This window comes from Cetorhinus maximus, chromosome 16 (genome assembly GCF_964194155.1).
Source record: "Cetorhinus maximus chromosome 16, sCetMax3.hap1.1, whole genome shotgun sequence".
Taxonomy (NCBI): domain Eukaryota; kingdom Metazoa; phylum Chordata; class Chondrichthyes; order Lamniformes; family Cetorhinidae; genus Cetorhinus; species Cetorhinus maximus.
In genome coordinates, this window is record NC_135894.1 from 38,993,676 (window position 1) to 39,005,788 (window position 12,113).

A 12,113-nucleotide genomic window follows, 5' to 3' on the forward strand; every position below is an offset into this window, starting at 1 on the left:
CCAGGATTGGCAGTGACTCAGATGTCTTGAGCAGAATGACTGGTAAAAAATGGGGTGGGCAAAGCCAATACAAATGATATCCTGCTGCTGACAGTGTGCTCAGCATGGCATCGTCATAACAAACACCCTCTTCCACCAGAAGGACAAATAGAAAACCACATGGATGCATCCTAGATCAAAGCACTGGCACCTCCTAGATTATGTCAATGTTCGGGTCAAAGATCTAAGTGATGTCTGCATCATTTGATCCATGTGGGGACTGATGCCTGCTGGACAGATGATCGACTTGTTCAATCATCTAGCACCAAGGCAGAATCACAGAATTGTTATGGTGTAGGAGGAGGCCATTTGGCCCATCATGTCTGCACCAGTCCTCTGAGCATTTTAACTTAGTGCCGATCTCCTGCCTTTTCCCTGTAAGCACGCATATTGTTTCTATTTAAATAATCATCCAATGCCCTCTTGAATGCCTCAATTGAATCTGTCTCCACCACACTTCCAGGCAGTGCATTCCAAACCCTAACTACTTGCTGTGTGAAAAAGAATTTTCTCACCTCACATTTGCTTCTTTTGCAAAACACTTTAAAACCGTGCCCTCTGGTTCTCGATCTGTTTACGAGTGGGAACAGTTTCTCCTTATCGGCTCTGCTCAGACCCCTCATGATTTTGAAAACTTCTATCAAGTCTCCTCTTCAAGAAAAACAGTCCCAACTTCTCCAATGTTTCCTTATAACTGAATGGCCTCGTTATAACTCAATGGCCTTGATTCCCTGGAACTATTCTTGTAAACCTCTTCTGCACTCTCTCCAATTGGAAAGCCCAAATTTTGTATCCACATTGCTACTGTCCCTTTTATTCCAATGCCTTGCACTGCTAGAGGAATTCCATCAGCAATGTCTCTGCCGCATCCGCCATATTCAATGGGAGGACCATGGAGCAAACGCTAGTGCCCTTTTCACTACTTTATGGGACAACGTGCCCCATGTGCCCAAAGATATGCAGGTCGATAACTGGTCTGCTCAATTACAAGGCCACCCATGGCAGAAACTCGTGACGACAAGTTGACTTCACCCTCAAATGGAAAAAGACAGGTGGCAATGACAAGACACAAGTACTAACAAAGCTTCTGAAGGGGGAATGGGGATAAGAGTTAAGTAATATATCTCCGCAGTCAAAGTGGTTCCATATGACCACATGATAGAAGTCTGAAACTAAGTCAATCCTCTATGGCAAACATGAATCAGTTACCAAAACCTTTTTATCTCAATCCCTTATAGAAGTAACATTCAAATTTAGTTCAAATTCCAAAGGAATGATTATGTCAATGGATAATCTGCAGTATTCTAAGACATTTAATAAAATCATAGAATGGTTGCAACACAGAAAGAGACCATTTGGCTGGCATGTCCATGTTTGCTCTATGCAAGAGCAACAATAATGGAGACATTCTCAGTATATCATTCAGGCTGAGTGTCTTTTCACCTCAATACCCTAAGGGGTAGACAGATTCTAGCTGGACAAGTAGTGGCAGGTTTAGTGGCATAATGAACTGGTAAGCTGTTCTATACTTTCTGGTTAAATTTCATCCTTATCGCTGCATACGTTTGAAGTGTCTAAGCCTTCATCTTTTCAGGTATTGATGGAGGCACATTTCCTAAAATTTCCAGGCTGCTTCTTTGTCTTGCTCTATGTGAGGGAGAGAAAATGGATCATCTTCCAGTTTGAAACACCCTCCCAATCCTCAAGATTACAACTCTTTCAGCTTCACACATGATTTTCCATTTATTTGACATGCAATTCAAGGATCAAAACACATACGGAGCTTAAGAATACAGTTTATGGCAATTTTGCCCATGGGCAAAGGGGATGAGGGCAAAAAGGATGGAATGACTGCAGAGCCATTTTGGGACCTAGCACTGACATCATCTTTCCTTTGGAATTTGAACTAAATTTGAAGGTTACTTTTATAAGGGATTGAGATAAAAAGATATTTACCCTAATCAATAATATTGGCATGAAAACCATACAACAGCCATTTCAGTATAAACTGCGATGTACATCACACCAATACAATATCACCTATAAGAAACCAGTAATGAAAATGTAACACTTGCTTTGGGCTTTCAAATGATATAATCTATGAATCTCAGAAGTCTTTGGATATTGAACTTTTACAATATATTGCGCACTGAAATGTAGTCACTTTCTGAGCAGATGATGAAACCTGTTGATCTAGAATTTTAATTCTTATTGCAGTTATTGAATAGAGAAAGTAAACACATGGCATGCATACTATATGGAAAAAGTGCACTTCACAGCAAGGATCTAATTCACAGCTACAGTTTTTCAGCAGAGCTAGAAGTAACCTTAGACAATTAAAAAGGTAAAAAGCCTATGAAGACAAGATGAAAAATTATTTAATCTTACAGAAGTAAAACTGAATGAAAGAATATCAATACGAAGGCAGTACATTCGCAGTTGGTTGTATAAAGATTAGCCTGATTAAAGCCATCACTTTAACATAAACAACCTAACTTGTGAACCAGACATAAAAACACAGTGCATAGAGAACAGAGGCAGCAACCAGACATAAAATGTTTCCCAAGTTCCTTTGGAAGATACTGTTTCAATAAGAAGCCAGTATTTTAAGCACCTGTGGTTAGAAGTCAACAATGGAATTGCCATAGCAACGTGGCAGAGATGGTCAGCAAAACAGCTCCAAAGGCAATGTGAATAGATTTATGACAGGACACCACTCTGGTGTGATTAGTTACCAGCTAATGGAAACTGCAATCAATCCCCAACTTGTGCCCAAAGAGCTAAGCGTGTCTGGGGGGACTTTTAAAATAAAGTTACATTAGAATTTACTTTCAGTGTGAGGCAATTTGAGAGCACATGCCAATGCAAATTGCAGTAAATAAGTTAAATTATAAATTAAAACCATTTGTCTAGTCCTGAAGCTAAAGGAATCTAAACATTTATCATACTTATTGTAAGACCAACGTTAGTGAAGTTATATTCTGGGTTATTTATTCTTCACAAAATGTGATTTCATGGTTCCTGCTAATATAACAGTACAAAAAAGGCCAAAACATAAAATTATACCAAATGAACTGTGAACAGCATATAACAAAACCAAATGTTCCCAGAATATGGTCCTGGAACAAATGTTAGTGTAAACATATCACCATACATCTTACGAAAAGATGACCATATCCTTGATATTCAAGAAATAGAGGTGTACAGACATTTTAAAGCTCATGTAAATGGCATGCATTTCCTTTCCATAACTGAAAAACTGTTTTAAAATTACTACCAGGTATTGAGCATCCACATAGCCATTTTTTTAATAATACTGCATGTCAAAGTAAAGGTAGAAAACTTATGGATAAGCTTACAATGAACTAAGAATCCCAACATTTGGGTGCAGTAATGCCAAGTGAAGTCATCCAAGGTATAAATCAACAATACGCATTTGATGCAAACATTACCTGAATCATATAGAAATGGCTAGCAAAGGATTAGCATCACAGAAAAGCAAAGGACTTTCAACACACATGCACAGATTCTTTTCAGAGGATAATGGTTTCAAACTTTGGATTTTGAATTCTGAAGCGTAGTCAACTTTGAAATAAGGCATAAAGTTGTTTATATTCAAAAACACTAATTTAGAATGAAGGAAAGTTTAACTGTCTGAAAAATAAACATTTTATTTTGTTCCTCCTAAACTATATTTAAAGGGGAGATGTAGCTTAGCTGGATCAGGTTGTAAATCATTTCATTGTAATTTAAAGCTGTGGAACAGGACAGATATAGTCATATAGAGGCCCACGGAAAGGGTTGCAAAATGGTTCTGATGGCACAGATCTCTCAGAAGAGAGAAATGTATATTACTACAACTCAACACTGCATTCATTTTGACTGATACGCATTCATAGATCATATTTTTAACCCTTTAAAAAATGAGAAAAATCAGCCATATAAATATAATGGGTCCTACTATTGACTAGACAATAAATAAAAATCTCAAATGTTAATAACTAAAATAATATTATTAAAATGTAAATTCTATTGCAATAAGTCATATTCAAAATTTCTTAAACTTCAAGGCAAATTAGTTTTAAACATTTGCATCGGGATTGAAACACATTACTGTCAACTCTTGACAATTTCAATGCCTTCTTCCTATTTAGAACATAACAGAAATTAAATAATTTGTGATTATAAAAAGAAATTGAAAAAAGTGCCTGAGACACTTACCGAGCTGCTGTAGTATATTTGCTTTCACTTGTGCGGAAAGATTCTCTGTTTGCAAAAGTTGTTCATAGGCTTCCTTTGCAGCACGATACTTTCTCTGCAGTTGTGGGGGCAGGGGGAGAAAAAAGAAACTGTCTAAAGCAATTTTCAATTGAAACAACCCTAAAGCTCTTGGCAACTAAAACATTTACAGCTTTTGTTCTTGGAGCTGGAACCACACAAACAGGAGTGAAAGATGCTTTCTGAACACTGCTGTCACAAAGAGACCAAGGAAATGACAATTACAGAGACTAGAAAACCAGGTCCAACAGAAAACATGGATTAAGGGGGAGGGGACTCTTGTGGGCAAAACAGGATTTCACAACATATTTAGGGTCAATTGCGTTCTGCATGTAACTCAAGATGGGATTTAAGCGAGTAGTTAACAGATAAACAAAGTTGGAAAAAGTAGATGTGTACAGTTCTTGTCTAAGTAAAATGAGAACACAATAGTCAAGCTTCTCCTCTGATCATTTAATTGAACATTTTCAACAGAAACTTTTCAATGAGAGACAAACAATATAAGTTCACAGTTCCTACAACTTAACAGCACTATTGCTGGCCCACTAATATGGTGTGTAATAGAGTGATGGAACACAGGAGCTGCAGGTTTTTTCCGGCAATAGATTTAGGGGGCCTTTCGCAAGCTAATGCCAGACAGAAGGTACTTTCTTCTAAAACAGGAAGAATGAGGCTAAAATAATAGCTCGATACTAGTGATTGCAGGCTACACAGGAACATAATGACTTAGGAGCAGGATAGGCCATTCAGCCCTTCGAGCCTGCTCCACCATTCAATAAGACCATGGTTGCTCTAGTTGCGTCTCAACTCCACTTTGTCATCTGCCCCCATAACCCTTGACTCCCCATTTAAAAATGAAAGTCATAAACCACTAAATGAACATTTCCTTAAAAATAGCAAATCCATAAACAAACATGCTTCAAATTCAATGGGAACTGTGGAGTTCATGAATTATTTATACAAACTATAGGGAAGTAGTATCTTACTATACTAAAAACTTGTCAGGTAGGAATCCAGAATAAAGTTTTAGAGTGCAGCACAGACAAAAATCTGTACGAGTGTCACGTTCTCATTCTGTTTTAAATGCAGATAAATTCCTGCATTGCTTTCAATATCTGCATGTTTCTCCACTGTACAGAACTGCTATTTTTAAATGACCAGCTTTGAAAATTCCATGAGTTGTGAATTATTTTATAGTCACTATAATAAACAAATACAGTTCAGCATTAGAAAGTTCCAATACAGCAACCAAATACCTTTTAAGAAATAATAGCCATGCCTTGTACCTTTTATGTTGAAAAGGTTCCAAGGAGTCAAGAGGAGAGTTGGTCACAGCAGGATTTCACACCTCTGACCAGCTCTTGTAGCCATATTTGTTTTACATAGCTGGTCTAGGTAAGTTTCTGATTAACAGCGGCAATGTCACTGAACAGCAAGAAATTCTCTTTTGTTGGAGATTGTCATTGCCTGGTATGAATGTTACTTATAAGTCTAAGCCTGAAGGTTGTCTCTACATGCAGGCACAGTTTCATTATCTGAGGAGTTGCAAATGGAATTGAATAATGCACAATCAGCAGCAAACATCCCCACTTCTGGTCTTATGATGGAAGGAAGCTTATTGATGAAACAGCTGAAGATGGTTAAGACACCGTCCTGAGGAACTCCAGCAGCAGTGTCTCAAGGCTGAGGACTCCAATAACCACAACAATCTTCCTTTATGATAGCTATGACTCCAACCAATGAAGCGCTTTTCCCCACCCCCATTGACTTAAATTTCAGTAGGACTCCTTGATGCCACTCTCAGTCTATTGTGGCTTTGAACTCAAGGACAGTCAGTCTCAGCTCACCTCTGGAATTCAGCTCTTTTGTCTATATTTGGATTAATGCTGAAATGAGGTCTGGAAGCAAGTGTTTCAGGCGGAATCCAAACTGAGCATCAGGAAGCAATTTATTGGTGAGCAAGTGTCACTTGATTGCATTGTCGATGACATGCCCATCACTTTGATCCTCTTTCGAGTTATCAACAGTCACAGATTGCAACTCTGTCGAGTACAATCACAGTTCTTGGTTTTCCAGGAGTGGGACATGAACCCACAACCCTCTAATTCAAAGGCAAGGGTGCTATGAACTGAGCCACAGCCGACACCTCTCCCATCACTTTGATGACTGATAGTAGAATGAAGGGCAGTAATTGGCCAGATTGGATTTGTCCTGCTTTTTGTGGACTGGGCGTAACTGGCAATTTCTACTTTGTGGGGTAGATATCAGTGTTGCAACTGTACTGGAAACAGCTTGGCTAGAGACATAGCTAATTCTGGAGCACAAGACTTCAGCACTATAGCCGGAACGTTATTGTTGTAGCCCGTGCACTCAGCTGTTTCTTGATATCTCATGGAGTGAACTGAATGAGCTGGAGAATGGCATCTGTGAAGCTCAACAAAGACCATCCACTTGGCACTTCTGGCCAGAGATGGTTAGAAAAGCTTCAGCCTTGGCTTTTACACAGCCATGCTGGGTTCCATCATTGAGAATGACAATGTTCATGGAGCCTCCCCCGATGTAATTTAATTGTCCATAACCATTCACATCTGGGTGTGGTAGAATTGCAGAGCTTTGATCTGATCCATTGATTGTTGGATTGCTTAGCATTCCTAGAGCACGTTGCCTCCGCTGTTAAGTATGCATGTAAGTCCACTTTGTAGTTTAACCAGCACCTGGTGCTGTTCCTAGCATGATCTCCTACACTCCTCACTAAACCGGGGTTGATCCCCTGGCTTAATGATAATGGTAGTGTGATGGATGCTGGGTCCTGAGGTTACACACTGTGTTCATGCCCCACAGTGCTTTATGGATGCCCAATTTTGAACTGTCAGATCAGATCTGAATCTATTCCATTTAGCAGGGTAGTCCCATGCAATACTTAGCGAGGAGATGGGATTTCGTCACCACAAGGGCTGTGCGGTGGTCACTCCTAACAATACCGGCAATGATAGACAAATCTGAAACAAATAGATTGGCGAGGACAAGGCCAAGCAGGTTTTCCCTTATGTTGGTTCTTTCACCATCTGACGCAGGCTGAGTCTAGCAAATATGTCCTTGGTTAGCTCGGTCAGTAGTGGTGCTACCAAGCCACGCTTGGTGCAGAAACTGAATCATCTAACCAGAGTACATTACAACCCTCTGTGCTTCTTTTAAGTGTTCAACATGGAGGGGTACTTATTCTTCAGTTGAGGGAGGGCAGTGGATGGTAACCAATCAGAGCATTCCTTAACAATGTTTGCCCTGATTCCATGAGACTTCAAGAGGTCTAGAGACAACATTGAGGACTCCCAGGGCCACACCTGGCTCTATACTGTGCCACCACCTCTGGTCAATCTGTCATGCCACGTGGACATGACAGGACAGGCGATGGAGGAGTCTGGAGCACTGGTTGAAAGGTATGATGCTGAGAGTATTACTGACAGTCAGCTTCTTAACTAGCCTGTGGGACAGCTCTCCCAATTTTGGCACAAGTCCCAAGACGTTAATGAAAGGGCTTTGTAGGTTCGACAGGGCTGGGTTTCTCTTCGTCATGTCTGGTGATAGGTCGATGCCAGGTGGTCTGTCCAGTTTTATTTTTATTAAACTTTTTTGGGCTGGTTTGATATAGCTGGGCGGCTTGCGAGTCCAGTTCAGGGGGTTATTAAGAGTCAACAAAAAATTTCATTCACTAAAGGACATTAGTGATGGTGTAATTATCTCACCATATACAGGAAAATATCCAGAAAGGCACCATGTGTCAGTAATAGACTCTCCTTTCTGTGCCCAGAAATGTCCTTTCATTCATCCTACTGAATCCCGAGCAACCATTAATGATCAATCAACAGTGGAAGCCATATTTAATTTCCACCTATTGCGGGAAATTTTCCCAAGCTGTTGGCACTGTGGGGGGAGAGGGTGCCGAAACATTGGGAATAAAGCTTTGAGCTAGCATCCCGAAGTCATCCCACCTCCTTCCGTCATTCCCAGGGGTGGGTCGGGTATCTTGTTGGGAACCCACACATCAGTGGCAGAAAGGCAATTAAAGTGTTTAAGGAGGAAATTGAGAGATTTTGTGCCTGCAATGCCTATTTTCCAATGGCAGATGAATCACATACATCAGGAACACAGCAGCTTAGAGGAAGCAACTGCACAGTGGGAAGTAATTGAGGCCCCAACTGACATGCACTCAGTGCTATAAAAGGGGGGAAAGTGGCAAGCCTGACGTCAGGCATAGTCGGAGGCTTGTGGTGAGAGGATGCCAAGCTTTAGGTGGTGCAATGGTATGATTAATCTGAGTGTGGGGAAAAGAAATCCATCAGGCTTCCAACTTTGATTGCTAACCAACAACCTAAGTGCTCACACAAAGAAATTGGGTAAAGGCACGATGCCTTTCCCCGGGGACATATAGCCTGTTGTTACTCATATTCTAAGTTCACATACATAATGACCACTTGACCAAACTAGTACAGGAATGCTGGCACTTGTGGAATTGCACACCAGCAGGAAGTCAAATTTTTGAGGGGACGAGGAGAAAATTGGCAGAACTAGGGCATCAGGTATAAGAGCAAAATTATAGCGGTTGTATTCTAGAGTAATCAAGCATGCAATAATATTTTCAATGCTATTTAGACAGTTGTAATTCCTATTTGTAATATAACCCCAAATTACCAGTGTGCTTTATTTTGTGAATTATATTTTCTATTACAGGTACAATGCTTTATATTTGATATACCAAAAGTATAAAATCCTTGTGTGTGAAACATGTTCACTGAAAGTTCACATTTCTATTCCTTCCTATTCCATTCAAAAATATAGATATTAACACATCTGGAAAATTAAGTACAATTCTGGCAGTGTTTGTGCTGACCTGTTGGGTTGAGCATGAAAACAATGCAACAATTTTTTTTTAAAGTTTGACCGTTGTGTGATCCTGCAAACTAACTTAAATGTTAGAGGCTGTTGTAATGTAAGTTTTTAATCTAATTGGTGATCTGAATAAAACAGAATGCATCAATAACTAAAACTGGGGTCATTCCATGAGAAATAAAGTGAACAAAATCTTCAAAACCAGGTAATTTTGTTTTAATCAATCATTACTTTGTTTCTATTGGAAACTTATTAGACTTTCAGAATGATTAGATTATCAAAGGAAGAGTGCTGGTCAGCATTCATTTCCAGACTTTATTGCCTAACGCAGCACCATTATGCACTCAGAGCTAGACAGTGTAATGAGGAAGATATGCAAATGCCATAAAGTTGCTCTGCCTGTTACAATGATGGCCCCTACACTTTTCCCCATGGGTGCTAGTAAATGTTGTTTCCTGATAAAAATGGGAGTTTCAATCAACACAAACATGCCACTCAAGTGCAATTGATTACAAATCACAATTAGACATCCATTTGAAAGTTTATGAGAAAATTGTGTACAAGTAATCTTTACTGTTATACCAATTTTACTTTGTGGCAAATACTAATCTTGCTAACAACTTTAGTATTGCATGATCATTTTCATGCCATTTTAAAAAAAGAAAAAGTCACTCTCAAAAAGAACTTTTAAGAAGCCTGCTTTTTATTACACATTTGTGCAAATCCTAGTTTTGCCAGCTAACCATTTTGAAAATCAGTTTCTCCAGTGATTGAAATTCCCAATGTAAACCTTAAAATGTTACCATTTCCTGATTAAGTTAACAATGTCTTGAAAAATACAAACAAGTCAAATAAATTCCAGCTAACTGTCAGCTGCCTTGTAAAGATCTTAGAAACTTGACCAAAAGATGTAAACAATGCTCTGCCACATCATTCCATTTGCAAAGCAACAGCTCTTCAGGCACCAAATTATACTTCATAGATTAATTTGCTTAAATAAAATTTGGAAAAAAAATTGGCCATCATAAAATAGCTCCATTAAGAAAATTCTACTTCATCAACATGACTTAATCTGCATTTGAAGACACTGAAGTATTATGAATTGCATAAACATGCAAATTAAAGTTAGATCTGCTATCATGCCCGATTTTACATCACTTGAGCGTATAGTATTTATTTAAAACTTTTTGGATGAATTTTGATTTGCACGGCTTTGTACACAAAGCACCAATTAATTTCCGAGACAGACCCCAGCTCCGCAAAGCCTCCCACCACCTCACTAACTCATCCACTTATCCTCCCTAAACAACCTCATTTACACATCCTGTGAAGATAGTGTGTGCAGATTCTCCCTGAATATAACCGAAGAAGCCATAGAGTCAGTTTGATAGATATGAGGATCGCTTACCTGGATTTCATACAAGTGAGCAACATGGAACTGAACTGCAACAAAAGAGGGATTAATTTTAGTATTGGACATTGTAAACAATTTCATTTTTTAAATATGTTAATTTACATTATAATTTTACTATATATTCAATTAGCAAGATATTCAATTGACAGTACAAGAACAATGTCAAACCAAGATTATCTAAAAATGTGGCAACAGCACAAGGAAAATAATTTCCAGATAAGACTGTGGAACTCATTCAAGCACCAAAGATATTAAATGCTGGTATAGAAACATCCCTTGTGAATTTCCAAATATCCCAGTGGATTTCCCAAGGTATTGCTCAATAAGAATCAGAGAGAATATTACTGGGCAATGTAAAATTATCTAGTCACCATAATTCACTGGCATTCAAGTGAAATAATATTGTTTTAAAGTATTATGCAACCGTAGGTCCAAGTTATATTTACATTTTTGTAGAAATTGTAAACCTGTGTCATGGGTTCTTTCGCTTTTTGTTTAGCTGCATTCCAGATGTATGTACTGAATTTTATTCCTATGTTTATCTTATGAAAACATCACAATCCACAGAAAATGTAAGGGAAGAATGTTGCAAATGTCTACAGCTGGGTGAGGGGTTATGCTTTGCTGGTGCTGGAAAGATTTTGTGGGAGTAATGGAAAGGAAGGGAAATGGAAATTTGGTGTTAACAGAAATAGAAGTACTGCAGAGTGCCATTGAAAAAAAGCAGGGCAGCCACGTGGGAACTGGCTGTAAGTTTGAAGTCAATACTGTATTTTTCTTTCTTAGTAAAAGCAAGTACTTTCAATAACAAAAGTATTTTCAAAGACAATCTTGAATGCGGTCACAGTGGCTTTCTCAGAAGCAAATTAGAATGGGGGAAGGGTGGAAGGGATAAAGACAGAGAAGGTGGCTGAGCAGGAAAATAACCTAAGAGTACATTACGTGCATTAAGTTAACAAACTGTAAAAAAAAAACTCAAGACTAGCAACAACTCAAAAGTCTCATGGTCCAGTAAAATCATAGGAGTGGGTGAAGCTAGTGAAGGGAAGAAATTCGTGTTGTATTCAGGGTGAAATAGAAGTGAGGTGAATGATGGTGGGAGGTGAGGGCAGAGCAAAGAATTAATACTTCAGTTAACAGCTACAATATAAAAGGTGTTTGTGCTTTAAGCAACACTGATTTGTCCAGACCAGCATGGGAGGAAGCCTTGAGGGGAATCCCATCCCTGTATTTACAGCCATCAGCAAAAATGGATTTTTCCATCTGCACTGAAATAATTTAAAGGACAATGGTTATGCCTAATCATGGCACAGAAAGCTGCTTTTGCTGCGTGGGGAAGTAAAAAGATCACCGAGACAGTGTGGCAAGGTGACAATGCAAAACAGGGGAAGGCCACCTCATTGACACCAAGAATGCAAAGCTTTCTACAATCCCAAATTAGCCAACAAGAATATGTTTAAGTAAACGGCAAACAAATAAAAAATATCTTGCAGCA

General features: G+C 38.9%; 1 protein-coding gene across 4 annotated transcripts in view; it reads right to left on the reverse strand.

Moving 5' to 3' along the window:
• kdm6a (lysine (K)-specific demethylase 6A) overlaps positions 1 to 12,113 on the reverse strand; it is a 274,780-nt gene that overhangs the window by 75,138 nt on the left and 187,529 nt on the right. For all 4 annotated transcript variants that reach the window (XM_078559720.1, XM_078559718.1, XM_078559719.1 and 1 more), the window contains exons 8-9: positions 10,613 to 10,647; positions 4,261 to 4,354 (exon numbers count right to left, since the gene is read on the reverse strand). In XM_078559720.1, the coding sequence (XP_078415846.1) occupies positions 4,261 to 4,354; positions 10,613 to 10,647 (129 nt within the window). The remainder of the gene's footprint in view (positions 1 to 4,260; positions 4,355 to 10,612; positions 10,648 to 12,113) is intronic.